Source organism: Gymnogyps californianus, chromosome 13 (assembly GCF_018139145.2).
Source record: "Gymnogyps californianus isolate 813 chromosome 13, ASM1813914v2, whole genome shotgun sequence".
Taxonomy (NCBI): Eukaryota; Metazoa; Chordata; class Aves; order Accipitriformes; family Cathartidae; genus Gymnogyps; species Gymnogyps californianus.
Window position 1 is genome coordinate 20,164,338 of NC_059483.1, and position 26,220 is coordinate 20,190,557.

Consider the following 26,220-nt stretch of genomic DNA (forward strand, 5'->3'; position numbering starts at 1 on the left):
GCTTTTTAAGCCTCAGGCTCTGTTGTGCCATGCCTCTTGGGGATGCTCGGACTGGTGAGCTGCCTTTTGGGTGTCCTGGGAGAGAACCAGTGCTTGGGCACCCTGACTGTGCCTGTGGGATGCACCCGTGAGCTGCTTTGAGATTCAGGGAGCAGGCAGAACTGTTTCCTGCTCCCTCTCGGGCGTGGTGGGGACAGAATGAGTTCCCTCTGCCCTGTCGTGCAGGACAGCTCAAGGCTCTCTGTGTGGCCTTAACCATGTTGCTCCCACTTGATGTGTGTTTCCTTTTGGTGTTTTAGGTCTATCAGCTGGACACAGGGCATTACTTATGCAGGAATAAATACTATGGACGCGGTCTTTCCATCGAGGGCTTCCGCAATGCCCTCTACCAGTATCTCCACAACGGCATTGAGCTGCGCAAGGACCTCTTTGAGCCTGTCCTCGCCAAACTGCGAAGCCTGAAGGCGGTTTTGGAGAGACAGGCCTCCTACCGCTTCTACTCCAGCTCCCTTCTCATCATTTACGATGGGAAGGACAGCAGGGCAGGGATGTTTGTGGAGCGCCGGCCGGAGATGCGCCTGAAGCGGGTGGACAGCTCTCTCCCGGAGAGCCTTCAGGATGGCGGCAGCACGGAGCCCGGCTCCTCGGCCCAGCCCAAGGTGGACGTGCGTATGATTGACTTTGCACACAGCACGTTCAAAGGCTTTCGCGATGACCCCACTGTGCATGACGGACCCGACATGGGTTATGTATTTGGGCTGGAAAGCCTCATCAACATCATGGAACAGATGCGTGAGGAAAACCAGTAGCCCTGGGCTACGGCCTCTTATTCTTGTCCTGGTGGCAGGAGCAGACAAGACCACCTACTACCACAGGAAAAAAGCAGACAACTTTGGTTTTAAACAATTGTATTGCTCCATTGTTTTTAAATGTACTTGGATAGAAGAGCTGAGGGGAGGCAGGATGGAAGAGCTCCTCATGCCGACCAGATGGTTCTGACCGCACTAGCTCTGCATTCTGGAGGAGGCTCCGTAGATGCCTGCTGAGTGTTGGGTGTCCCGGTTCTTCGCTCGTTGCGTGTGCGTTCTGGAGGGAGGACCTGGACGTAGGGAAGAGAAAGCAGGAGAGCCCGGGGCTCTTCGGGGGGCTGGAGCTGTGGCGTGAGGAGCCTCCTGCCTCAGGAGCCCCCGGGAGAGCCTTCCCTTCGAGATTCTCCTGAGTTATTTGGAAAGGGCGCTCAACTAACAGTCGGCAGCGTCTGTGGGGCTGACGGTGAGCAGCACAGGTGCTGGTCTGTGCGTTTGGTGTCGCTAGCTCTGCCCTGGGTTTTGCCGATGGGGCTTTGCTTTTGATGCTGCCTTTTTCCGCTGTTTGGGCACTGTGAATAACCAACCCAAACACGGAAATAAAATGACCAAATGCAACCCCTGGCAGAGCTGCGGCCGGGCGGGAATGCCACGCACCTGGAGTTGTGCTCCAGCCCGGGGTCTGCTCGCTCCCCGATGGGGTGGCACGGGCAGGCCTGCGTACAGGCAGGCACGGGGCTCTGCAAGAGCAACTCTGCCCTGGACCACTGACCAAGCAAGAACTCAGCTCCTGGGCTAGCAATAGTATCTGTAGCAGTTAACGTGACCCCAGCTGTGCAGCGGGGTGTTTTTGGACCATTTCAACCCTTCCTGTCGTGTAATGTTGGTCCCACAGGTGGCATGCGAGTATGTCCCTCCAGCACAAGGCTGCCCTCTTCCCCGGCAGGGCTCTGCCCTGCAGCCCCTGCTCTTCCGGCAGGTCCGTGCACGGGGATGGTGGAAGGGGAGGCCAAGGGTTAGGGCTGACCCCCCCCCTTCTCCTCCCTGGGGGTCTCCAGGGGGGCAGGTGAGGGGGGACCTGGCTGCGTGGTGAGTGCCATCGCCTGACTGTTTAGCTTTGCTTCACGGAGTCAGTCTTTCCCAAAATAAACGACCAGTTTGTGGATGAAACAGCCAGCTGGGATGCGCTCTGCTGCCTGGGCTCCCTCCCTGAGCCACTGCTTTACCTACGGCTTCCCTTGATGAGGGCATTAACGTTTGATACTGTGGCCTGGTGGTACCGAACCGTACCCCGCTCTGCATCACCCCCCTGTGTTTCTGTGCTGGGACCCCCAGCTGCTCCCTCCCTGGTGTCACTGACTTGTTCCATGGCGTTACTATTACCTTGGCTGCCTGAGAAACTGCCTGGGTACCTGCAAGGCCAAGGTTAGGGTTTTTTGTTTGTGTTTGGGTTTTTTGTTTTTGTTTTTGTTTTTTTTTACTTCAGGAAAGCTTGTTTGGGGAATACTCGCATGTAGCATGTGTGCTGGCTCTGTGTGTGCACGGTCTGCTTGGAAAGTGTTTGTGCTCGGCTGGCGGCCAGCTGTAGCTGCCCCAGCAGGCACAGGTCTGCGGCACTGGGTGTGGAAGGGGGCCGGGGAAGTGCCAGCTTTGTCCTAAATCGTACCTCTCTGCCTGTCTCCCAGCTACTCAAAAGCTTGCCCGAGCCACCGCTCCCCCAGCTCTCTGGACGAGGACCTTCATTCATGCCACGCTGCCCTGCGCTGGGTTGCTTCTTCATGGCTTCTGCGCGTCGCTGCCGCGCCGGGCAGGGCTCACGGGATTTTCAGGGAACAGGTTTGGAGGAGGGAGCGAGGCCGGCTGAGCAGCTGGAGCAGCGGCTGCCCCAGGTACCTGGAGCAGCCGCCTTGCCCTCCCTGCCCCTGCCCCAGCGTGCCCCCTCGCAGCCCGCCGTGCGGTGTCCCGCTCCCCGGCGGGCTGCGCTCGGGCAGGCGCAGGGCCCTTCCTCCGGGGGAGCGCCTCGGCGTCCCCCGCCGCTGGCTCCCGCCGCTCCCCTTCCTCGCTAGGGCCGGGCGCGGGCAGGGGCGCGCTGCCTGTGCTCCGGGGGAGCCGCCTCTCCCCTTCCCTTTGGACCACCGCGGTGGGGCTCCACAGCTTGTACATAGCCTTGACCCCCGTTTGTTTTTACATGAATAATCACCCTGTTTGTGCTTCACGGAGAACCAAAAAACAATTAAAGGATCTGTTTTTGTCCGTGGTGTGCCGTGCCTGCCTTCCCGCCGTCTGAGCCCGGGCACTGGGGTGGGCAGGAGCCGGCGCCGGGTTCGGGCAGGACGCCGGCCGTAAACTTCACCCCCGGGGCCGGGGCCGGCTCTGCTCATCGGCGGGCGCCCCCATCCTGCTCGCCCCGCGGGAGAGCACCGGCCCCGGGCAGGCTGCGGTGGGGCCGCAGCAACGACCCGACCTTGCAGCTCCCGCGGCGGGGCGGGAGGCGAGCGGGCCCCTGTGCCCCCGCAGCGCGGCGGGTGCCCGCGGTGCCGCTGCTCTCCGCTCTCCGCCTGCTTTTTTTCCCCCAGCATCCCGCCCGGGTGCCGCCGGGGCGGCGGCGGGCGCTAGGGCCCGGGGCGGGCGGTAGGGGCCGGAGGCGGGGGGGGGGGGGGCCGGGGCGGGCGGCGGTGACGCGAAAGGCGCGCGCGGCGCTGACGTGTCGGTGCGGGCGCGGGGCGGCGGGGGGATGCGGGCGCTGATCCTGGTGGGCGGCTTCGGGACGCGGCTGCGGCCGCTGACCCTGAGCCGGCCGAAGCCGCTGGTGGAGTTCTGCAACAAGGCGCTGCTGCTGCACCAGCTGGAGGCCCTCCGGCAGGTGGGGGCGGCGGCGGGGGGCGGCGGGGGGGGCGCGGAGGCCGCCCCGCCGCCGGCTGACCTGCGCTCCCGCAGGCGGGCGTCACCCACGTGGTGCTGGCGGTGAGCTACATGTCGGAGGCGCTGGGGGCCGCCATGCGGGAGCAGGAGCAGCGGGTAAGGCCCCGCCTTCCCCCCCCCCGCCATCTCCCCCCCCCCGCAACCCGCCCCGCACCCGCCGCTCACCCTGTGCCCGCAGCTCGGCATCCGCATCTCCCTGTCTCACGAGAAGGAGCCGCTGGGCACAGGTAGGGTGCGGGCAGCGGGCGGGGGCAGAGGCGGTGGGCTGGGGTGGGCGCAGGCAGGGCGGAGGAGGCCCGGGGACAGCGGGTGGGTACAGGGTGGGCTGAGGGTTGGGGACACCGGGATGGGTACGGGTAGGGCTGGGGACGCTGGGAGGGGGACAGCATGGGCAGGAGGGTGGATGTGGGTAGAGCTGGGCGACACTGAGGACACCAGGAGGAGGACACCATGGGCAGCAGTGTGGGTATGGGTAGGGCTGGGGGATGCTGGGAGGAGGACACCATGGGCAGCAGGGTGGGTATGGATGTGTAGGGCTGGGGATCACTGGGGACACTGGGAGGGGTATGCTAGGATGGGTATGGGCAGGATGAGAGGGACCAGGGACATCAGGACAAGCGCAGGAAGGACCAGGGACAGCGGGGCCGGGTGAGGATCCAGGGGGACTGCGGGCTTGGGAGAGCCAGGGGCGAGCAGGGCTACTGGGACGGGCACAGGTGGGGCCAGAAGGACCCGGGCACTGGGCTCACCCCGTCCCTGCGGTGTCACTCACGGCCGGGCAGCGGGGCCACTGGCGCTGGCACGGGACCTGCTGGCCGAGGGCGGGGAGCCCTTCTTTGTCCTCAACAGCGACGTGATCTGCGAGTTCCCCTTCGCGGCGCTGGCCCGTTTCCACCAGCAGCACGGCGGCGAGGGCTCGCTGGTGGTGACCCGCGTGGAGGAGCCAGCCAAGTACGGCGTGGTGGTGAGTGAGGCCGACACCGGCCGCATCTGCCGCTTCGTGGAGAAGCCACGCGTCTTCGTGTCCAATAAGATCAACGCCGGGCTCTACATCTTCAGCCCCGGCATCCTGCAACGCATCCAGGTACGGGCTGGAGCACCAGGCTGGGCCAGGCTGCGGGGCCGGGCCCCCTGCTCAGCCCTGTGCCCTGTCCCTGCAGCTGCGCCCCACCTCCATCGAGAAGGAGATCTTCCCAGCCATGGCGCAGGAAGGGCAGCTCTACGCCATGGAGCTGCAGGGTAAGGCCCTGTGCACGGTGCAGGCAGCATGGCAGGGTCTTGCCTGCACTGCCACCCCCACGCTGGGGGCTGTCACTGCGGCTCTGTCCCCGCAGGCTTCTGGATGGACATTGGGCAGCCAAAGGACTTCCTTACGGGCATGTGCATGTACCTGCAGGCGCTGCGGGCTCAGCACCCCGAGAAGCTGCACTCGGGGCCCGGTGTCGTAGGGAACGTGCTGGTGGTAAGTGCCAGCCCCCAGCACACCAGCCCCGGGCACACGTCACAGGCTCTCCGTGTCCTCCCACCACTGTCCTCGCTGCTGTCCTCAAGCTGTGCCCTCCTGTCCCCACACTGGCCGAGTGGCGTGGGCCGTGCCGAGAGCTATGGTTGCCCTCCCGGCCCCGGCACAGCCCCTCTTCCTTCCAGGACCCCAGCGCCAAGATTGGGGCAAACTGCATCATCGGCCCCAACGTGACGATAGGGGCCGGCGTGGTGGTGGAGGACGGGGTGCGCATCAAACGCTGCACTGTGCTGAAGGGGGCCCGCATCCGCTCCCACTCCTGGCTGGAGTCCTGCATCGTGGGCTGGAGTTGCTCCGTGGGGCAGTGGGTGAGGACATGGGTGCCCCCACGGGGGACTGGGGCTCAGCTCTTGCCCTCCCGCCTCCTTGGGCTGCGGCTGAAGGGATGGAGGGATGCGCTGGCGCCTGCGGGCAGGAGCAGGAGTGTGGCACTGAGCCCTGAGCTGGGGCAGACATGACTGGGCCTCTCTGGGGCAGGTACGCATGGAGAACGTGACAGTGCTGGGCGAGGACGTCATCGTCAACGATGAGCTCTACCTCAATGGGGCCAACGTGCTACCCCACAAGTCCATTGCCGAGTCCGTGCCAGAGCCACGCATCATCATGTAGCAGCCCCCGGTGGGCCCTGCGCTCCTGGCTCTGCTTGGATTAAATATTTATATTTCCATCTGCTGCTGAGCATCCTCTGAGCATGGCCCGAGTGCTGGGTCGCTCGCCATGGCCTGGCTTCCCCTCCCCGTGTCTCAGGGCACCACATAAGGAAGAATAATTTAATGCTGCATTTCATGAAGTCAGCCCCCAGCCAGGGGCAAGTTAACAGCCCGAACGCCCAGCCTGGCCCCCCTGCCCCGGCGCTGCCGCGTGTTCCCGGCGCTGCCACGGAGCCGAGGCCTTGGGCTCCCCTCCCTGAGAATGGCCCTTGGGGCAGAGAGGCTGCCGCGGCCCAGGCGCTGGGTGAGGGGGACGCTGGCCCCAGAGCCTGGCATCGGGCCTTCCTCCCACCGGCCTCTCCCTCCCTGCAGCTCCCTGCCCCACGCTGCAGCACCGTGCTGGGTCCTGGCCCTGCGGGTGAGGGCCCCACGGCCCTGGGCAGGGTGAGTGTTTGGGGAGAAGCCAGCATGCGGCAGCTGGGGGAGCCCGTGGTATGGGGCTGGGCGCTACGAGCTGGCTGGCTTGGTGAAGTCGTCCACCCCCGTGATGGTGGCCTTGCAGAAGAAGCAGTCCTTGTTGTTCATCAGATGCTGGTTGATGCAGGCTCTGGGACAGAGGAGGAAAGAGCGTGAGCTCCCCCCACACGGCGTGGCGGGGCCAGGAGCTGGCAGTCGCCCTGGTGGGGGTCGCGCACGTGAGCTACTCACTTGCATGACTTGTGGGAGCAGGGTCTGAAGATGGCCGAGATGGGGTGTGCGTAGCAGATGGGGCACAGGTCTTCCTCGCTGGTGGGCTGTGGGGAGGCACCAGGCAGTTAGCGGTGGCAGCAAAAACCCCGTGTCCCAGGGCAGCCAGGGCTGCTGCCGAGTATGGGGACCGGGCTGGGGGGACTCACCAGCGTGGTGGCAGCTGCCTGCTTAGACTCCTCACTCAGGTGGCTCAGCATCTTGTCCACCTTCGCCAGCTCCTCAGCACTGATGTACTCCGTGTCTGTGGGGACAAACCGGGTGTGCATGGGGTGAATGTGACCCTCGGGCTGCCCCGAGGCTGCTGGGTGATGCACGGGGGGGCTGCAGCTGCCCGTGGGGACCAGCCAGGACAGGGACCCTGGTGCTGGGGACAGGGATCCCCACACTGGGGGCAGCAAGCTGGACATTGGGTGCTGCCAAAAGCGGGCACTGAACTCAGCCCCATCCCAAGTGCCACTGCTCAGGAGCAACTGGGGAGCCATGGACCCCTGTCCCCAGGGCTAAGGGGGCTGGGACATGTCGCAGGGGACATAGATGCCAGCAGCCCCGTCCCCCCCATCCCAGCCGTGGCTGGGTAGTGAGCAGAGCCCAGCTCCCCGTGCAATGCTGACACTTACAGGTGTGCAGGGAGAAATGGCGCTTGTCCGTGGCCGGGGCAGCAGCCGCCAGGGCCGAGGGCTCGGCGTGACCCAGCAGGTACTGGATGGAGCGCAGCTGGAAGCAGGGGTCCGCCAGCAGCACCGCCGTCGCGCGCTCAGCCCTGCAAAGAGACACAGTCAGGCCTCTGCCCTAGGTACAACCCATCCTGTGGTCACAAGGCCACCCGGCTGCATCCCCAGACGGTGGCACCCCCAACTCCTGGCAGCATCGAGGTGGGGAAATATGCTCGAATGCAGCCAAAGGGCAGCAGCCCTCCTCCTCCTCCTCCACCCACCCCCCTGCTCAGAGGCTCTGGGGATCGATACGGTGCATTAGCACTTGCTGAGGCTGCAGCCCTCGTGCACTGATGCCCAGCTGAGCCTGGGGAGCTGCAAGGCGGCTGAAGCAGCCAGCACTACCCTCACTTCACAGCACCTCAAGGGTAAAAGGAGAGATGCCACGCAGCAGCCTCATGCTGGGGGCTGTGGCCCCCCTACACCAAGGGGATGGCTCAAGGTGCCCCCAGGGCGAGTGGGTGCCCCCACAAGGCAGGAGGGAGCAGTCATGGCTCTCCCTGGCTTCAAGCATCAGTGGGGACAGCCAGGACAGATGAAGGGCACCTTAATGAGCATCTCCATCAGGCACCAGTGCTGTGGCCTGTTCACAGCCCTTAGCAAGGAGCAGAGCTGGCTCCATGGCCAGCCCTCAGGCAAGCACAGCTGCCCCAGCGGCAGGAAGCAAGCGGGGGCAAGGAAGAAGGCCAGCGGTGCAGGCTGAGCCTGGGCCGGGGTGCAGGGGGTTAACAAACAGCCCCTTGATGCACGGCAGCCACAGCTGCCAAATTAGCTTTTTTGCTGCCCTAATGGAAACCAATTCCCCAGCCCGGCTTTCCACTTCCCACTAACACGCCCGGGCTCTGGGTAATGACATTCCTGCGCGTCCTTCACCCTGTGGCCACCCTCTCTGCGCCGGCAGCCCGCGGAACCCCCTCTCTGCTGTGGGGACCCCACCGGGATCAGCCAGCCCTGCTCACCCCATGGCCAGGGGTGCTGGGGCGGGAGGGGGAGGTCCCCTGCCAGCTCATGCAGGGGGTGGTGAAGATGAGAGCAGCAGAAAGGACCACAACTGGGTGCTAAGCAGCAGGGGGTGGGTGGGGGGGTGGGGGGGGTGGAGTGGAGATGACCACCATCCCCACTCCCAGCCTGGGTGCAGGATCGGACACGAGGGACTCCCAGAGGTGACGATGGGCTGGGTTTATTCCAGCATCCTCCCAGAGGCTGGGCAGTCGCGGAGCAGCCAGCACGGCCGCCTTACGGATTACAGCCGGTCAAGGTTGCTGTTCTCCAGCGGGAGGGACGGCGGCTGCGCACCGGTAAGGCCGGAGGGTTGGCGAAATGGCCCTGAGCACCCCTGGGGACAAGCGACCACACAGGGCCAGTGCCGGCTGCGCATCGCCCTGCCCATTCGCCGGATGGCTAGGGAGGGCTACGGCCACGGCCACCACCGCGGCCACCACTCCCCGCACCGGGACCAATGGGATCCCGCCCGGCCCACACGCCGCGCACCGCCAGGCAGGATATAAATAGGGGCAGGAGCGAGACCGCGTTCCCACAGCGAGCCCAGCTCCCTGGGAGATGCTGGCTGGGAGGAAGCCGGACGCCGGACGCCGGACGGGGCTCACTGGAGGCTGGAGCACGGGGATGTGTTGCGGCAGCGCTGAGCTGTGAGAAACTTCGCGCTTCAGGGATGCACGGCTCCGGGAGGCAGCGAGGCGTTCGCCGAGCCCAAAACACAGCCCTGAAACGCCAGAGCATCTCAGCCCCCTGATGCCAGACACCGGCTCCCACCCACCCCCTGCACCCGGGTGCTGGGCAGCCCACGGCTGGCCGGAGCACAGGTACGCGGCAGCTTCGCGCGCGTGAGACGCGGCAGAGCTGGGCAGGGCAATGCCACCCTTTAATGCTTTTCAAGCCCCACAGCTGGAATCAGGATCCTCCTTTGCGGGGTGCAAAGGGGCATCTGTGGATGCTCAGTAGAGCCCCCCCACCAAGACAGCAGAGGGAGAGACCGGGGAGGACCACGGCACGTTTTCTCTTGCGTCTTGTCGAGCCTGGCTGTGCTGCCGGGCTGCACAGAGGCTCCCGCCCAGCACAATGTCCCTGCAGGCGCCCACAGACCTGCTCTGGCCGTGGGTGGCAAAGCTGCTGCTGCTGCTCCAGCTGTGTGCCCACGGCCACGCTCCCCGTGCTGCCCCACTGCCCCACAGCTGTCCAGCCGCCTGCATCTGCACCTCCGACCTGCTGAGCTGCAGCCGGCAGATGCTGCAGCACGTGCCCCGGGCACTGCCGCCTACCGCCACCACGCTGGACCTCAGCCACAATGCCCTCACCCAGCTCCACGACCGCTGGCTGGCCACCCTCCCGCACCTCGAGGCCCTCCACATCAGCCACAACCAGATTAAGGACCTTTCTCCGCAGGCTTTCCACAATGCCTCCTACCTGAGGCACCTCGACATGTCCTCCAACCACCTGCACGCTGTCGAGACGCACTACTTTGACGCGCTGGTGAGCTTGGAGGAGCTGCTGCTCTACAACAACCGCATTATGCGAGTGGATGAAAATGCCTTCGCCAAGCTGAGCGGCCTGCGGAAAGTTTACCTGAGCTGGAACAACCTGACCACCTTCCCCTTCCACTCAGTGCAGGGGCTGGGAAACTACAGCCTCCGCACGCTGGACCTCTCCTCCAACAGCCTGAGCAGCATCCCTGTGGAGGAGCTGGCGGCTCTGCCTGAAAACATCAGGAACGGCTTGTACCTGCACAACAACCCCGTCAGGTGCAGCTGCCCGCTCTACCTGATGCTCCAGCGCTGGAAGCAGCGAGGTTTCAGCTCCGTAAAGGATTTCTTTGAAGAACACACCTGCAAGGTGTCTGACAATGTGCCCCGGTCTCTGATCAAGTTCCTCAAATACAGCCACATGTTTGAGAACTGCTCAGCGGGCCCCGAAGACGTGCACCCTGTGCCCTTCCCCGTGATGGTGGGCCAGACCCTCCTGCTCGCCTGCAACACCAGCCTGCCGGCCACGGCCACCACCTACATGTGGATCTCCCCTCACCACGAGCCCATCAAACACCCGGGGAACAGCAACCGCTCCTTGGAGGTCTACCACAACGGCAGCCTGAAGATCGCAGCGGCCAAGCCCTGGCACTCGGGGGTCTATGTGGGTTTGGCCATCAACAGCCCCCGCAATTTCAGCAGGCTGTGCGAAGTCAACGTGACGGTTCACTACCCCAAGCCGGACGGGGAGATCTTCAGCACCGGCCTCACGACCCTGCTGGGGTGCATCGTGAGCCTGCTGCTCGTGCTCATGTACTTGTACCTCACGCCCTGCCGCTGCCTGAGCTGCTGCAAGAAGGCGGCTCCTCTCAGCCCTCCGCAGGAGTGCAGCGCCCAGTCCTCCATCCTCAGCGCCACTCCCCCTGCCACCGACGGGCCAAACCGCAAGGCCAGTGCCAACAAGCACGTGGTCTTCCTCGAGCCCGTCAGGGAGACGCAGAACGGCAAGATCCGCCTGGCCCTTGGTGAGGACTTCCCTGACCCCAAGCACTCCAAGGTCCTGCAGCTCAAGTCGGACTCGGAGTCCATCAGCTCTGTCTTTTCGGACACCCCCATTGTGTCGTAGCAGGGCAGAGCTGGGAGCAGAGCCAGGGCCTCCCAAGAGCTGTTCTCCTCCATCGCTGCTAGAAGCAGGATTATCAGGCACCACAAATTCCCGGCTTGACTGCGACCCACGAGGGTTATCGGCATCACCCACAACTGCTTCAGCCATGAGCTCCTGGTGGGTTTTGGGCCGGGGGCATGTCGGTGCCCGGCAAGAGCTCCTTGTGTAAGCCACTGGCAACGGCCTCGTTAGCACAAGGGTAATGCTGATGAACCCAGCACGCCTGAGAAACCCCCACTTCATTTTGGCAGCCAAAGTCCCTAACAGTGACACTGGGGCCAGCGATCTGCCACATCCCCGGGCAAGCGAGACCCAACCTGGCGCCACCACCATGGACCCTGAGGCCAAGGAATAGCCGTGACAAGTGGGGCACTGTCCTCGCTCATGCCAGGGCCCCTGGGGATGGCAGTGCCACCGTCCTCTCCCAGCTCGTGCCGGTCCCCATCAGCATGCCATGGTCGGGAGCGGGCAGAGCGTGACCTTGTCGCAAGGTGGGGGTACGTGCCCCCTCCCTGTACGTGGCCATGCAGGAGGGATGGAGCTCAGCACCTGACCAGCCGTGCAGCCAAGCAAATGTTACAAGCTTTTGCTTCCTGGGAAGCTGCAAATAGTCAAAGCAGGATTAGGTGATGCGATACAGCACCCTGGCCCGCATTGCTCAGAGCTCCCTGTGCCACCAAGGACGATGAGGTCTCAGATGCACCACCCTCCTTCGCTGCTTCTCCTTGAGGCGGACAAACGCGCTGCTAAAGCACAGCTATGTAGGCAGTAATCTAATAAGCCTATCGATAAATGTGAGTAATCCTCTCCTCTCTTGGGTCGTAATTCTCTAGTTACATTGGAATAAAAATGCCTATTTTTTTAAGCTCACGCTGGGCTGAGTGTCTCCTTGCCCTTGCAGGGCAGTGGCGTGCAGCCACCCTGCAACCCATGGGCGCAGCAGTGGGAGTCTGGGGGTCTGAGGGAGCTCCAAATTCCCGCTGGCCCCACACACAGACCCAGGCGATTCGCACCGGGCTCACAGCCTCTGTTCCCATCAAAAGGCATTAGGGCAGCCTCAGCGAGGGGGTTAAATGCGCCGAGACAGAGCTGGTGGCCTGGGGCTGGTTCGAGAGGAGCATCCAGTGGCTTGTTCCTGGGAGGGCAGGTCTCCAAAGTGATGCCTGGGAGCTGGGGAGGGAGCTGCACCAACTGACACAAGGGCACATCCAGACCCCAAAAGGGATGAGCAGGATTTAGATGCAGGGGAGAGGCGCTCTGGGGAGACCCACTCGGGGTCGGACTGGCCCTGTCTTTGGCTGAGTCCCGGTGCCCTAAGCGGATGGAGCCCCCACCTCACTGGACACCTGCGCTGCTTTCTCCAGCACCCAGCCTTGCATCGCCCTGGCACAGGGAGTGGCTCTGCCCCCCATAACGCCTGCCCGATCCCGCAGAGGAATAAGGGTGTCCCCCCATCTGCCTGGCCACCATCATCCCGTTCACAGCCAGAGCAGGAGCACGTGGCTGTCACCTGCAGCGCAGGGGATGCTGGGGCCACCCTGCTGGCAGGAGCACAGCTCAGACACAACCCGGGCAGCGCAAACGGGGACCAGGACCCTTCGCAGACCTTCCCCCCAGCCCACAGCCCCCCGTAGCCATGCGCCCCGGCCCCAAGAGCCGTTGGCAGCCCTGCGACCGGTGGGAGGGGAAAGGTCCCTGTGACATCGGGACAGCACTAGCACCCGTCCTTCAACTTTTTCAGCCAGAAAACAAGCAGCTTTTTTCCCAGCAAAAAGTCAACCATGCCCAAAGTGCTTGTCAGAAACCCCCCACCCATCCAAGGAGGGGAAAGCGTTTGGGAGAGCAGCTATCCTGAGACAACCGCAGCCTCCCAGCGCCCCTCCTGACACCGACCTTGCGCGCAGCTTCACGCGATACGTGCCCCGCTGCTGCGTGCCCCGCGGCTGCTGCTCGGCGGCTGGCGAAGGCGACAGGATGCGGAGCGACAGGCCCCGCCGGCCTGCGCCCTCGCTCCCCACGCGCCCGCTGCTGCCGGCCCTGTCACCTCGCGTTAGCGCAGCACTCCTGACGAGCCCGGGATGCCGAGCCAGCCACGTTGGGGTGCTGCCAGGGGCTGATGAGGTGCTTCAGTGTCGGACGGATAGGTGAGTGGCACCCTGCCCCTTGAGGATGGAGCTGAGGCGATGCCATCCCCTGGCTTTGCACCCAGGCAGGGATCCCACGGGAAGGGTGGTTTGAGCTTGCCCAGGGAATGTCTGGGAAAGAGAAGAGACCCAGCCAAGAGGGCCCAGGTCCAAACCCAACAAGGGCACTGCCCCGAGTGTGGCCCACGCCTGCCGAGACGGTGCCGAGCCCATGCTGGAGCACATCTGCATCTAAGCACCACATCTTCCTCCAAAAGGAAAGGTGAAGTGCTGCTCCGGGCTCCAGCACTCGGAGTGGGTGTTACCCACCCGTTGCTCTTCTGTCGCCATCCTTGTAGGTCTCCTTGCAAACTTACCCTCTCCCTGGTGCCAACATAAGCTTCCCAGGCATTAGTGCTCCTGCAAAGCTGCGTCCTCAGCTGAGGCTAATGACTGAAGCTCAGGGAAAGCTCAGGCCAACTGGAGTGGGACACACCAGCCTGGAGAAGCCCAGGAGAGCTCTTCTAGGCTGGCTGCAATTCTCCTATCCCTGCAGGAAGGCTAAGCCCCACTATGCCGGGGACAGCATATCTGAGGTTTGTATCAGTGCTGCCCCCAAGGACTCCCTGCCGCCTTTACCCAGGAAAATCCTGCTGCTGTGTTCGCACCCTTCTGATGCTCGGAAAGGACCCCGCACCACATATTGCTGCTCCAACGAGCAAGGCAAGGCAGTTTGAACTGTCGAAGCAGTTCATTAAGCAGCCTGAAAGGCAAATCATCTCAGCAAGGGAAAACATAGCCAGGAGCACAGCCTCCCTGACAGGCAGGAGCTGGGAAATGTAATGGATGGTCCCCGAGGAATACACCGTCCTCTCTCGGCAGCCATCTGCACCATTACAGCCCCGGCTCGCTGCCAAACCGGCCTCCCGCTCCTTGACTCCGCAGGGTAAAGTAATGGGTCAGCACAAAGCATGGCATCCCCGGCACGCAGGGACCCACACCTGCACATGCAGGGACAAGGACTAGCTTTGGGGACCCGCCTCCAATGCTGACTCCTGTCTCCCTTGGCACTTCGCACCTCAGCCAGGACAACACACACGTGCTGAACGCCAGTCCCTTCCTGTTCTCCTGCTGCCGGGGCTGGACACATGATGTACATGGTTGGACCTGGATCCCTTCCTTACGATGCTCACAGTTTTCCAAAGAGCTGGAAGCAGCAAAGCCTGGTGCTGGCCAGCACGATGTCTGCTCCTGCCTCCCAGCATGTGCCCGACAGCCCCGAGGGGCCGGGAGATCCCAGCCTTGGCAGTCCCACTGCTCAGGACGCAGTGTTTGGAGCTTGCAGCTTGCAAAAACTGTAAGATCAGTAAGACCAGACTCATTTTTTAACCATGAAACCTAGGTCTGAGCTAGTCACTCCATGCTCTGGCTCACTCTCACCCCGATACGTTACACACTGCAAGACTTGAGTACCACTCATTTTCTGAGTTTTTAGAGCAAGGTAGCAAGGACTCCTTTAGACTGAGTGGTGCATGCACCTCCTTCCACCACAGCTCGCTCATCAATACATGTTGAAGGAGCATTAGTGTTTAAGTGATCAGTAATTACAGTGTCCTATGGGACTGCAGAGAAATACCATGTCCAGTGGGGACGAGCCAAGTCCCCAGGGTCCCAGCAATGCTCGAGCACGCAGGTGGGTGGCCAGGCTGAGTTTAGGAACCTGCAGACTGGGATCTTCTGTGACTTTTCCAGTGGAGGTGACCCCAAAACCATCTAGCAATCGAACAGAGTCTGCTTAGCCTGCCTCCCCCACCTGGCCTCGTGCCTCCTCACCTTCTCGCTCACCAACATGTTACTTCTGCCCAGGAAACCTCTCCATCTCCTCCCTCGTGCCAGTCCGTCCCTCTGTACCCATCTGTACTGTGCAAAGGAGAACAGTGCAGAGATTCAGCCAGAATTACCCCAACATCATGTCAGCCCGTGCCGCTCCTCCTGGTGGGTCCCACTGGCTCGTGCTCAGCATCTCACTGGCACAGCGTGGTTGTTTCTGGCCCAGGATCCCCGTCCTGTGCTCTGCTGGCTTGGTACCACCACGTTCCTGGTGACCACAGTGCTCTTCCCTCTGTCTTCTCCATCTTTCAGGCAGAAGTCCCTGGGAGATGCACCTTGAAGGCTGCTTAGGTCTTTTCTTGTACAGTTGCACTACAGACAAGTTCGCTGGCTCCTTGCATGTGCCCTAACCTTCCAGACTCACACTGAGAGCATCAGCCATGGGCAGGGCTGTGGAACGCACTGCCCGGCCTTGCTCCCCCTGCCTCCAAGGGGATGGTGTCCCTGGGGCATGGGGGAAGCCCGAGGAGCGGAGCGGTGGCCGAGCCCTGGCACAACATGGCTCATCTCCGCTCTGGGATGGCCACTCACTTTTCACAAAGCCTGTTCCAACCTATATGCCCAGTCCTAATTACAACGTGCCCTCGCATGCAGGGGACCAACAGCTTCACCTTCGGGCTTCACCCCTTCCCCTGCTGCTCGCTCTCGCCAGGATCCTTACACAAGCTCTGGCCAACGCCGCTCCATTAGCTCACTCCAAAGGAGGCTTAATAGAAAATCTGCTCAATTATTTAGCAGACAAACGGGGGGATGATACCAGCTGAAGGCAGCCAGGGTCTCTGGCGCAGACCCAACGATTCAGCCCAACTCCTGGCTCAGCCTGCCAGATCCTGCCTTCCCTCTCCTCCCCGCAAAACCAAGGCTCAGTCATTAGGGCCTGGCAAACAGGCAGCACACGGGCATCCCTGCCTCCTTGGCCCTGCCAGGCGCTGAGACTCCCCGCAACGAAGGTGCTGCTCAACTGCTGTCGGACCTCAGGGCTGGGAGGGGGCAGCACGTCAGGAGGTCCGAGCAGTCCCGCAACAACACTGCAGAGGCCAAAATAGTTTTAAACCAAGGAGCTGTCGCCTGTTGGTGAGACAGCCCATCCCCCAGTGCCAGGCTGCTCCACTCTCGCTTGCCAACGAGGTTTAGCTCCCTCCCGGCAAGCCCTCAAGGGACATGCAGCTGCTCTGCTGGGAAACACAGGGCAACTGCCACGCTCCTGCCTGGGAACGAGAAGACTCTCTGCTGAGGGACCCCAGCTTGAGGTAGCAGCTCCCCATCTGTGCCCTGCACTAATTCTCCTCTGCCCCTGTTTGCAAAGTTCGTTACATCCAGTGAGGGAGCCGAGCCATGAAAAACCCCAGGCCCTGCTACAAAGATCAGTAGGCCCGGACGAGGTGGGCACTGAAGCTTTGGTTCACCACGAGCAGCACCAGCCGTCCTGCCGGACCTAAGGAAGAAACGCATTTCTTCTCTCTCAAAAGCACAGCCCGCTCCATCCAGGGATTAAGGCGTACGATGTATCAACTGTCTCATCACATCCCAGCCTGGGCAACGTTCCCTTTTCTTGTGCTTAATGGCTCTGTTTGATGCCAGGAGTCCGCAGCAAGAGGACTTGATGCCTGGCTGAGCATCCTGTGCTGGGCAAGGAGCAGCCGAGGCATCTGACTGCATCCTGATAACATGGCTGGATGAGTCGGCAGGGGCCTGGCTCTCCTTACTCCCACCCTTCCCCACTGCAACGTTTTGGCCCCATAAATGGGACCTCACTCCTCCACTCCCATATGAACCCGTCCTCTCTGTCCCAGGACAAAGCTTGCAGCACCTTCCAACCAAGCGCCTGGCACAGCATTGGCTCACTGGGTTAGAGGCAACCAGAAAAAACACAGCCAAGCCAAGGAAGTCACACGAGGTCCTGCCCCTGTCCTCATCCTCTGGGGCAGAGCCTCCTCGCAGGGAACCAGTCAGCGTAACGCTAGTGTCCCAGGTAATTCCCACAGAGAAGTTCCTACGTGCAAATATGGGTCGCACAATCTCTCTCTGTTAATGGTTGCTGGCAATCTGGGAGTTACCAAATGGGACCTGCTTCCAGCACTGCCCGGGCAGAGTGCTTCCGAGGAAGGAAAAAAACCCGTCCTGTTATCCTACTCGCTGCACTGAGAGGAAGGGAAAAAGGGAAAAGGAAAGCTGTCTCCTCTTGAGTTCATATAAACGGGTCTGCTCTGGAGAGCCTGGTTACATATGGGATCCTTTAAATCTCTTCAGTTACTCCTTGCAGCAACACGACCCATGGCAATCATCTCCCATGGGAGTGTGCAGACCTGAGGAAGGTTTAAATTCTCCTTTTCCATTCCACGGACCATGCTCTTACTCACGCACCTGGAGACAGACACTTCCCATTGCCCTGCTCCGGGCCAGCCATCGTTGACCTGTACCATCTCCCTGGTTTTTGGGCGACTGTGGGGAGGAGATCCCTGTGGGGCTCTGCTCACCCCAGCTGCACCTCCCAGTCTTCAGCACCCTGCGGCAATGGTGCCAAGAGACTTGCACACAGGATCAAACCAGGACTGAACCCTTGAGGAATGCAAAGGCAGCAGAAAAGCCTCTGCGTTTCCTCTCATACCTGCTGGTTTTCTCCATCCTGTCCCTGTTTGCTGTTTTCCAACACGCCTGCACAGAGCAGAACCACTCTGTAAATGGGATACAACACTTGCACCCCAGTCCTCAATTCAGAGTGCTGCAAAGAGAGTGGGTGGCTCAGTTTTCCCTTCCATGTGAGCTACGCTGCCTGTGGCCACGCTGATCTCTACCATCAGGCTGCCCATCCCCTCTGCTTAGGTAGCGGTAGAGGGTCTCCAAGCCACCAGCCTCGGTTCTTTTGTCTTGATTGACCTCAATGGCTCCCCTGCAACGTTTGCTTGCCTTTTGCAGATCAGTGACGTACCAAACCTCAGATTTAGTGCAGGCCCTTACAAAATCACACAGAAGCATTTAATTTTATAGACATTTTTCCCTGGCTTCCTCCTGTTCCACCCTGTGCTTCTTCTGCTCACCTAGGTCCACCATGAGGACATGATGCTTTTCTTGCATCATTCCCCCGTTTTGTATTTATTTCTGCTTTCCAGTACCCAAGGAAGTGACTACAAAGCCCTTGAAGATCAGTCAGAGACTTGCCACTTCCCAACCGCACACCACAGGATATGGCACCTCTGGTTTGCGACCGCGCAGCCCGCCGCTGCCCAAGGCGCGGAAGATGCTGTTAGCAGACAGGGGACAGTGCCGCTTGGCAATGTACAGCCCCTTTGACAACCGGCTGCCTGGGTTTCACTAACCCAAAGCACAACTGGCTTTTCAGGTAAAGGAGACAGTCTGGAAGCTTTTTGTCTCCCCAGGACTCCCTGCAGGCTAGGAAGGATGTGATTGTCATCACACTACCATCTTCCCAGCGCTCTTCGGAGTTTGCTAAATTGAGGGCCAGAGAAAGAGCTTTATCCCTTCCCCTCTTCAACTCTACAAGTTACCTGGCCTCGGACAGATGTTCAAGGGACAGGGAGCCAGGGAAGGACTTTTCATCCTGCCTGGCATGCAGGGAACTGCTTTATCACCTCCCCCCTTCCCTCCAGGAAGAAGTGTCGAGTTGTGGCGTCAAATTCATGATGTTTGCCCTTTCCACAGAGCAGGATTCTGGGGCGAGCAAAATCCACCCCTGTTCACAGTCCAGAAAGGCCACTGATCAATGACCTTGTGCTAAGCTCTTGGCACTGTCACACTTGGGGCTGTGAGACTGGTGCAGCAGCCACGGGAGGCAGGATATAATTAGATATATTTGTGTACATCTTTGAGTCCTTGAGAGAAGGAGCTGAAAGACTGGCTGCAGGGCTGAGCCGCTCGGCCAGATGGGGCTCTGCTCTCTGCAAAGTCAGAGACTAACATGTTCTCCAAACCTGAAAACAAGCAGGATGTGCAGCGCAGACAGAAGAGCCCCATCTCCTACAGCACCCTACAGGGCACGGTGGTCGGGCAAGACACCTACGAATGACACTGGGAGAGAGCAAAGGCAGGGCTGCAGAAGGTATCAGAATAAGCCTATTTGCAGGACTCGGTACAAGCAGGCACAGACACACATAAAGCATCAGGTCAGCTGTGGCTTTGTCCAGCCACATCATTCCCCCACTGCTGTCTCTCTCAATAGCTGGTTACCATAAAGACAAGAAGATTTGCTTCATCTGAAAATCAGCATCACCTAAGTGCCTGGGCAGGATTTGTCTCACCCTTGTGCCACAGCTCTGGGCAGCCAGAGAGCTCTGCATACATTTTGATGCCTCCCCATGATGTGTCCAGAGCGAAGGAGCTTTAATGAACTCCCTTGCATCCATTGCTGTGTGTCACAGCACTTTGCCTGCATCACCGCATCAGCGCAGCTCTTTTACATGCGGCACTCACAACCTCTGACAGCAGCTGTCCCATCACACAGAGTGCCAGGCCCCATCCCGAGGAGGAAGGTGCGCATGTGCTGTCGGTACAGCATCTCATAGTGACCTCTCACGAAGGCTTTCCTGCACCACAGGAAGGAGTTTTGCACCCAGCAGTAGCACTGGGATGCAGCTGCTGCAGGGGCATGCAGCTCTTTGGCTTCTGCCTGCTCCATGCATGTTCGGTCCCCACGCACCCACACCGCTCTTGCAACACCTCCCATGGCACTGACTACTGCAGCGCCCAAAGCAATGCCACATGCAGTGACTCCGTGCTTTGGAAGTCAAAAGCCACTCACCCCTGAACATCAGTGTCCACAAGCAACCGGACCAGTATCCCTGTCACAGCCACAAGGATTGGGTAATGGTCCACGCTCTCCAGCCCTATGGAAGCAAAAGAGAAAGATAGAGCTGCTGCCACTGCCTGACGGGCAGAGCAGGGCTGCGCCACTACTTCCAGACTTGGTGGCGGAGCAGTCCAGGAGGCAGGCACCGTGACTTGGGCTCTCCAGTGGGGCCATGGGTTTCATCACGGACAGAGGAGTCTTCCCCACTAATGCGAACCCCAGATTCAGGCACTGCCCTCACGATGGAGCACCCCTGCCTCTTCCAAGCCTCAAGAGGAGAAGGTGGTCTGTCCGCTCCTAAGCAGGCAGGAAAATCCAGCTGCTGTACAGGAAATATAGGATGCCCATAACACAGCACCTGTAGCCAGTCTCTGCTAACAGGACCAACTCAGCTGCCCACAGTCACCTCCACAAGGAAGAGGGCTGATGTTGCTGAGAACAGCTTCCCCCAGAAACTCAGTGCACCCTTTACTCGATGCAGAGCAGAGCAACCAAGCCTGCTACCTAAACTGCAATCTGTCCAGGGCTTTGAGCCTTTCAAACAGCTCCCACCTAACCTGTGTCAGATCAGTGTCTAGCAAGACACCTCCCTGCCCAAGCACAGCACGGCTGCCACTTCCACCGCGGAGAGCCAGACCCATGCATCAGCTGCCTCGTGAGGACAGAGATCCTGGAGGGAACCAGGGCTGCTGGGCAGACAGAGGCTAAGGGCCTAGGAAGAGCACCAACGCTCACGTCCGTCTGGAGGATTTACATGTCTTCTGAAGACAGCACTTCTGTGGCAGTCTGTGGGACCAGACTGGCTTCCCAGCCAAGGATGTGGCAGGCCTGAGGTCTGATCCCACACATCTGCGCCGACCTTCAGTACAAGCCCTCGCTTCCCAAGGGCATGCCTCCAGCATGTTTTCAACGGAGAGGGACAGAGACTAAATACATGGACTCACCCGGCAGACGGAGGTTGACCACTCTGTCAAACAAGTTCCTTTCAGCTGTCACACGGTTCAGCACCTGGTTCAAGAGCTGTGTAGAAAAAAGCAGAGAGGGTTTGTATTTTCTGGATGGGCCTTCCTGTGAGCAGCATCCAAAGAGCATGCTTTTGGGCAGCATGTCCTTACAGTTCGGGCTCGGTGCCTGGGAGCTGGTGGATGCACAGAGGGAGGCTTACAGCACAGACCTAGCTTGGCCCTGGCACGGAAGGAGGTGGCACCACACCACAGTGGTTGTACCAGACCCAAACCTCCCAGGGAAGAGTCAGTCTGAGGTCAAGACACCTGAATCTCAGCATCTTCCACCTAAATCTGAATCCCACCTACAGAAGCCAAGCTATTTCTGTGGATAAAAGCACTTGGCAAGCAGAAGCTACAGTCCCTAGGACAGCCACAGCCTGTGAAGAGTGAGCTGGCAGCTGTGGGCAAAAGCAGTATCAGCGGGGTGAAGCACAGTCCAGGTCCTGCCCTGCCTGGAGCTGGCAGCAGGACGGACCTACCAGCCCTGAAGCACGGATGAGCACAGAGAGCAATCTGCTTCTCTGCTTGACAGAGCATCACCACAGGCAGAGATTTCTGCCTATGACCAGCACAGAAGGAATCGACTGTAAAGACACTTAATTAGCCACCATTAGCTCTCACTCAAACCCCCAGTGGGATAAGCAGGGACTGCTCTAGGCTTGACACAACTGCTGCAAGCTGAGTATCGTCTCTCAGATGCAGCATCCCTCTTCCTGTTGCCCTCATGCATGAAGAGCAGAACACTGCACCCCTCTGTGGGCATGTTCAGCAGCGGAGGACAGCTTCCTAGCAGCATCAGGACGCGAGGGGGATGCTGCAGCACCCTGCTCTCTGCTGCCTATTGCCCAGCTTGCCTAAACCACCTGCTAAGGGCCCCTCACTTTCCTCCTCACACAGTGATCCCTACAGAAATCCCAGGATCCCAGGCTGAGCACTTCCCTCACGATTGCTGTACTAGACCCCACTATGTCTTGCTTTGACTCATCTGGTCAGAGTCCCAAGCCTCAACCCTTGGATCAACCCAGCCCTTGCGGTATAGACAAGGTATATATGACTGCTTCCCACTAGGCTGGCTCGTACAAGAGCAGCCTGTCCTCAGGGCTTTCCAGGGTTGCTCATGCTTTAGAATAGAAACTAATTTACTGGAGCCTAAGGGGTGTTGTGGTTTGGAACGGGTCTGTCCCAGTCACCCCAGCAGGGAAGTAGAGATGTTTGGTACCATGTTCTAGGACTGAGGGATAAAGGACCAAGACGCCTGCCCAAACATTGGGGCATATTGCCTGTGAAGCCAGCCGTACTCTCCACAGCTCTTTGCTCAGATGTACCACACCTCCTCTCCACATTTCATGGCACCGCTTGTCACAGGAGAACTGAGCATTTACTGAGTGGAAGAAACTGGCCATAGCCCCTCTGAAGGAACATTTAAGTAGCTGTCACCCTCCCTCCCAGTGGAGGCAGAAATCAGCTGTGGCCACACTAGTTGTAAAGGAGGGGAGCAGTTGACATGTAGAGATTCTAGGGAGCACCACACGTTCTGCAGCAGCTGGGTTTGCCGTAGCAGCTTTAACTACTACAGCATTTGCAGCAGGAGCCTGCACTTCACGGCACATCCGGAGAGAGGGCAGAGGGGTGCCCATGCCCCTTCAGAGGATGCTTCTTCTCACCCCACTAAAGGATGATACCTGGGCAAGCCTCCGAAGCAGCAGCTCTGATGACGGGCGATTCCAGTCGAGAAAGATCTCCGGCGCCAGCGTGACAGTCATTTCCAGCACCCTGAGCAAGCTCACCGACAGGTCAAAGCAGGTGGCACACACTTTCAGCTGGCGGCTGTCCACGAAGTTCCTCTCCAAGCGCTCTGCTGCCTGCTGGATCTGCCAAGCAATGGAGACAGCTTAACAAGGTGCCCCTTCCCAAAGGGGCACGGAGGGCCGTGACACCCAGCCCAGCTCAGCTCCCATGCATGCCAAGGAATCACTGCATGCCCAACCCTGAGAATTGTGTCTTGAACCTTGGTGCATGTAGGACACGGGCACCCATCGAGTGCTGGACCCCGCAGCCCTGGGCGGCACACTCACCTCCTGAATCATGCCGATGAACTCGGAGAAAGCCCAGTTCAGCTGGTTGAGGACGCTGTTGAGGAAGCTGGGGGCCAGGTCGCGGTCGCTGTGGAGAAGGTCTGCCATGTGCCGCTGCAGCAAGGTGGAGGGACATGGCTCTGAAACCAGACAGTGACAGCTTCAGTGGCCTGGTCCCGGAGCAGCTGTGGGTGTGGGGCAAGGGCAGGCTGCGAGCCCGGTCCTGGGCTTGGTAAATGTTGGCTTGTGTCTTACAGTAAGCAGAGATGGCAGGGCACTGGGAGCCGGGGTGGAAGGACTATTCTGAGCAGCGATCTCGCCTGTCGGGCCTCCAAGCACTTTTTTGCAATGCCAGCCTGAATTAACCAGGGAAGAGCCCTGCTAGCTCGCTGCTGTCCACGTGCACAGGAGCACTGCCCTGCAGCTCAGCATCCCTCCCACTCAGCTCTGCAGAGGCCCATGGTCAGCTCAGCATTAATTGCTCCTGATACCAGTGTGGCAGCAGCTGCCCGGAGTCAGCATGGCTACCCCTGGCCTCACGTGGCCATGTCTGTCTGCCTGCGTCCAGGAAGAAAGGTACCTAGTAAATCCCACTCCTGAGAGGCTTCTGCATGGAGCTGGGGCTGGCTCTGCCCTCAGCAGGCTCAGGCAGAGCTGCCCATGCTCCCTGGCGAGGTTCAGCCTGAGCACAGACACGTCCCCGCAGTACGTGGCATGTCACCTCTGGGCTTTTTCACTATCAAGAGCACAGACAGGGTCAGACTCAGCAGCTGGGAAACACAGTCAGGGCTGCATGGGGCACCGGCCCCATGGATGGGCAGGGAAAGGAAGGGGGCACAAATGGGACAGATGCTTCTCACCAGCAGAAGGACCCACTGTCAGCGAGACGCTCACAAAAGCATTCAACGCTACGAGGGAAGGGTACCAGAGGTCAAGCCACAGGCTAAAATTCAGGGTGTGGAGAAAGAAACTTGAGCAAATTTACCAAATATAGGGAAAAAAAACCAATTTAACTACTTTTCCCTCTACTAGAAGCTATTAGTAAGTAAGAGCAGGTGGAAACTCTGGCAGCACCAGCACTGTGGTGCCCAGAGGAACAAGCCGTGCTGTGACTGCAGAAGGTCTCTGGGGTGGCAGCCTGCTCGAAAGGCCAGCACGGGCAAAGGAAACAGAGGGCAACATCCATCACATCCCTAGGGATGGAGAAGCGAGGCACAACTACAGGCAGATTGCTAGCTGGGATTAGCAAAGCCAGAGAGGGATGGCATGAGACTGTTAGCTCAAATGGGAACAGGATAAATTATTCTGTAAATACCCACTAGCAAGTGCAATGAGCTTCTGTTGTTATGGAGGACACAGGCTGATGTCTCACAGTGCATAATCACTCCAGGCAGGCCAGTGCCCTGGCTTTGATCCTGCCTAAAAGCACATCTTTGGGAGGGATTTCATCACAATAAACATCTTTGATGTCCTACTCCCACCCACAAGTGCTTTCCCAGCCCTTGGCTACACATGGCTCAGGGACTGCCCAAGCCAGATGTCCTTTTTACTTTTTTAGTGGTCCTCAGTGGATTTCTCGCCCAGTGTCCCCCGAAACTGTGTAAGCCTTTAGCACTGAACATGTCCTTGAGCAACATTTTACAGCTCAGTTGCGTGCGGCAGGAGGAATGCGGATTTGAGCTTGGCTCCTACTCGCTTCATTTGATAATATTTATTCTCTGCGACCCCCTCCTTCTGGTGGGAGAAACAGCGAGATGCTGCTCTCCAGTCACTTCTTCCAGCTAGCCATGATTTCAGACCTTTATGATAGTCTTTCGAACGGGAACAGCCCCAGCCTGTGCAGTTTCTCATACAGAAATTGTCACATCTTTGTCCCCTTTGCCATCCTTCCCTGAGCCTTGCCGGTTCTCCCAGATTTTCTTTGGAGAGGTGGAATCAGAAGCGCATGCAGCATCCAAACCACAAGCACGTGGCAGATTTGCACAAAGGCATAATGTGGTTTTGGTTTTGTTCTGTTTTCCTTTCCTCATAATTGCTGTTGTGTAATTTGTTTCTTTGACTGGACATCAAGCTGATGTTTTCCAAAAGATTACAATAGGATGACAGTTCAAGGATAACCCTTTTGAAAGAGTTATAGTTCAAGATCCTCAGGAACTCGCTGGTTGCAAGGCACAAGTGGAGAAGCTCATGAGTCAACACTGGAGCCCACCTCGTTGTCTTCTCTGTCAGTGATGGACGATGGGGAACAGCACACCCTTACCAAATTTGCAGATGACACTAAAAAAGGGGCTTTGTGTGATGTGGTAGAGGCACCCTGAGAAACTTGAAGATTGGGAAAAAAAACCTGATCATATTCAACATGAAGGATAAAATTCTGCATCTGGGGAAGAATGACCCCAAATACCAGTCCTGGCTGGGAAACAACGGTCTGGGCACCATCCCATAAAGGGGTTTTTGTAGGATACCAGCTTGAACAGGGGACTGGTGAGGGCTCTCACTACAACTAAGAGGTGGGTGCTCAGCAGATCAAGGAAAGGTGCCACCCCTTTGGTTGGCCCTGGGGAGGTCACACCTGAAATACTGTGGCTCTTTTCTCAGGAGGGTGCACAGATAGGTCCCAGGGAGCCCACCTTGCAATCTTGTCTCTAAGGGTTATGCTCAGCTCACAGCCCACTGATTTTTAACCTCATTTTCCCTTTGCGTTCATCACTCTACATCTGGCAATGCTGAATTCCATCTACGTTTTCTCTCCCAGTCATCCAGAATTGGGTTGAGCTTTTGCATTATCTTTTCCCCAACCTCCCCTCAATGTGTAAAAAGTGCTTTTTATTAAAACTGCTGACATATTAGCTCCCTTCCAGCCTTCGAGTACCGAAGCAGTTCTAGGCAAGAATCACCACTCCTCGCGGATGAGCTCTGGGGGTTGTCCTGTTGGTCTGTTGCCAAAGCCTCTTTCACCAACGTTTCAAGTCAGGACGGATCTCAACATGAATCCCCCAGCCAAAGTCTACCTCATTTGAAGGCAGCTTTGGCTTTTTGAAGGATGCTCTTATGCTTGTAATAACTTGCTTTATCCTGATTTTTAGCCAATGACTATTTCCTCATGGTCTTTTTCCAATAAGCGGTGTGAATTTCCTCCAAACCTCCAATTCTAGGTTTTTAAATGCTTTCCCTGCTGCTGGCAAAGACTGTGCCAGTCTATAACAGCATTAAAAAGTGGTGCCTCTGGTCAAACTTCTCCACAGTTATGTAGGTTTTTTTAAGGTTTTAAGCTAACATCAGGAAACAGTGGACTTCCTTGGCTTTTGTTGCT

General features: G+C 59.2%; 4 protein-coding genes across 9 annotated transcripts in view; 3 read left to right on the forward strand and 1 right to left on the reverse strand.

Annotated features, from left to right (window-relative positions):
* IP6K1 (inositol hexakisphosphate kinase 1) overlaps positions 1-2,834 on the forward strand; it is a 39,339-nt gene extending 36,505 nt beyond the window's left edge. For 3 of the 4 annotated variants that reach the window (XM_050904676.1, XM_050904675.1, XM_050904677.1), the window contains one exon: positions 300-2,834. In XM_050904676.1, coding sequence (XP_050760633.1) covers positions 300-809 — 510 coding nt within the window. In that variant the 3' untranslated portion in view covers positions 810-2,834. The remainder of the gene's footprint in view (positions 1-299) is intronic. The other variant, XR_007767232.1, reaches the window with a different exon arrangement.
* A 706-nt stretch (positions 2,835-3,540) lies between these two features.
* GMPPB (GDP-mannose pyrophosphorylase B) lies at positions 3,541-5,917 on the forward strand. Of its 2 annotated transcripts, none has more exons than XM_050904533.1 (8): positions 3,541-3,669; positions 3,744-3,824; positions 3,907-3,955; positions 4,511-4,812; positions 4,889-4,967; positions 5,063-5,190; positions 5,376-5,625; positions 5,723-5,917. In XM_050904533.1, exons 1-8 carry the CDS (start codon positions 3,541-3,543, stop codon positions 5,857-5,859), a joined length of 1,155 nt encoding a protein of 384 aa, XP_050760490.1. In that variant the 3' UTR covers positions 5,860-5,917. The 2 variants fall into 2 exon arrangements, with proteins under 2 accessions (XP_050760490.1, XP_050760491.1); XM_050904534.1 differs by having other exon boundaries at positions 5,376-5,558; positions 5,728-5,917.
* A 95-nt stretch (positions 5,918-6,012) lies between these two features.
* RNF123 (ring finger protein 123) overlaps positions 6,013-26,220 on the reverse strand; it is a 50,473-nt gene continuing 30,265 nt past the window's right edge. For both annotated transcript variants that reach the window (XM_050904532.1, XM_050904531.1), the window contains exons 31-38: positions 22,908-23,047; positions 22,515-22,703; positions 20,770-20,845; positions 19,778-19,862; positions 7,268-7,410; positions 6,797-6,891; positions 6,609-6,694; positions 6,013-6,507 (exon numbers count right to left, since the gene is read on the reverse strand). In XM_050904532.1, coding sequence (XP_050760489.1) covers positions 6,408-6,507; positions 6,609-6,694; positions 6,797-6,891; positions 7,268-7,410; positions 19,778-19,862; positions 20,770-20,845; positions 22,515-22,703; positions 22,908-23,047 — 914 coding nt within the window. In that variant the 3' untranslated portion in view covers positions 6,013-6,407. The remainder of the gene's footprint in view (positions 6,508-6,608; positions 6,695-6,796; positions 6,892-7,267; positions 7,411-19,777; positions 19,863-20,769; positions 20,846-22,514; positions 22,704-22,907; positions 23,048-26,220) is intronic.
* On the forward strand, positions 9,329-11,482 carry AMIGO3 (adhesion molecule with Ig like domain 3). The gene has a single exon (XM_050904535.1). The coding sequence runs from the start codon at positions 9,443-9,445 to the stop codon at positions 10,967-10,969; it is 1,527 nt and encodes a 508-aa protein (XP_050760492.1). The 5' UTR covers positions 9,329-9,442; the 3' UTR covers positions 10,970-11,482.

Coding starts and splice junctions, on each gene's coding strand:
- AMIGO3 (XM_050904535.1), top strand. CDS start 9,443: ATGTCCCTGCAGGCGCCCACAGACCTGCTCTGGCCGTGGGTGGCAAAG.
- GMPPB (XM_050904533.1), top strand. CDS start 3,541: ATGCGGGCGCTGATCCTGGTGGGCGGCTTCGGGACGCGGCTGCGGCCG. Junction 4,813..4,888: donor GCATCCTGCAACGCATCCAG/GTACGGGCTGGA, acceptor CTGTCCCTGCAG/CTGCGCCCCACCTCCATCGA. Junction 4,968..5,062: donor CTACGCCATGGAGCTGCAGG/GTAAGGCCCTGT, acceptor CTGTCCCCGCAG/GCTTCTGGATGGACATTGGG.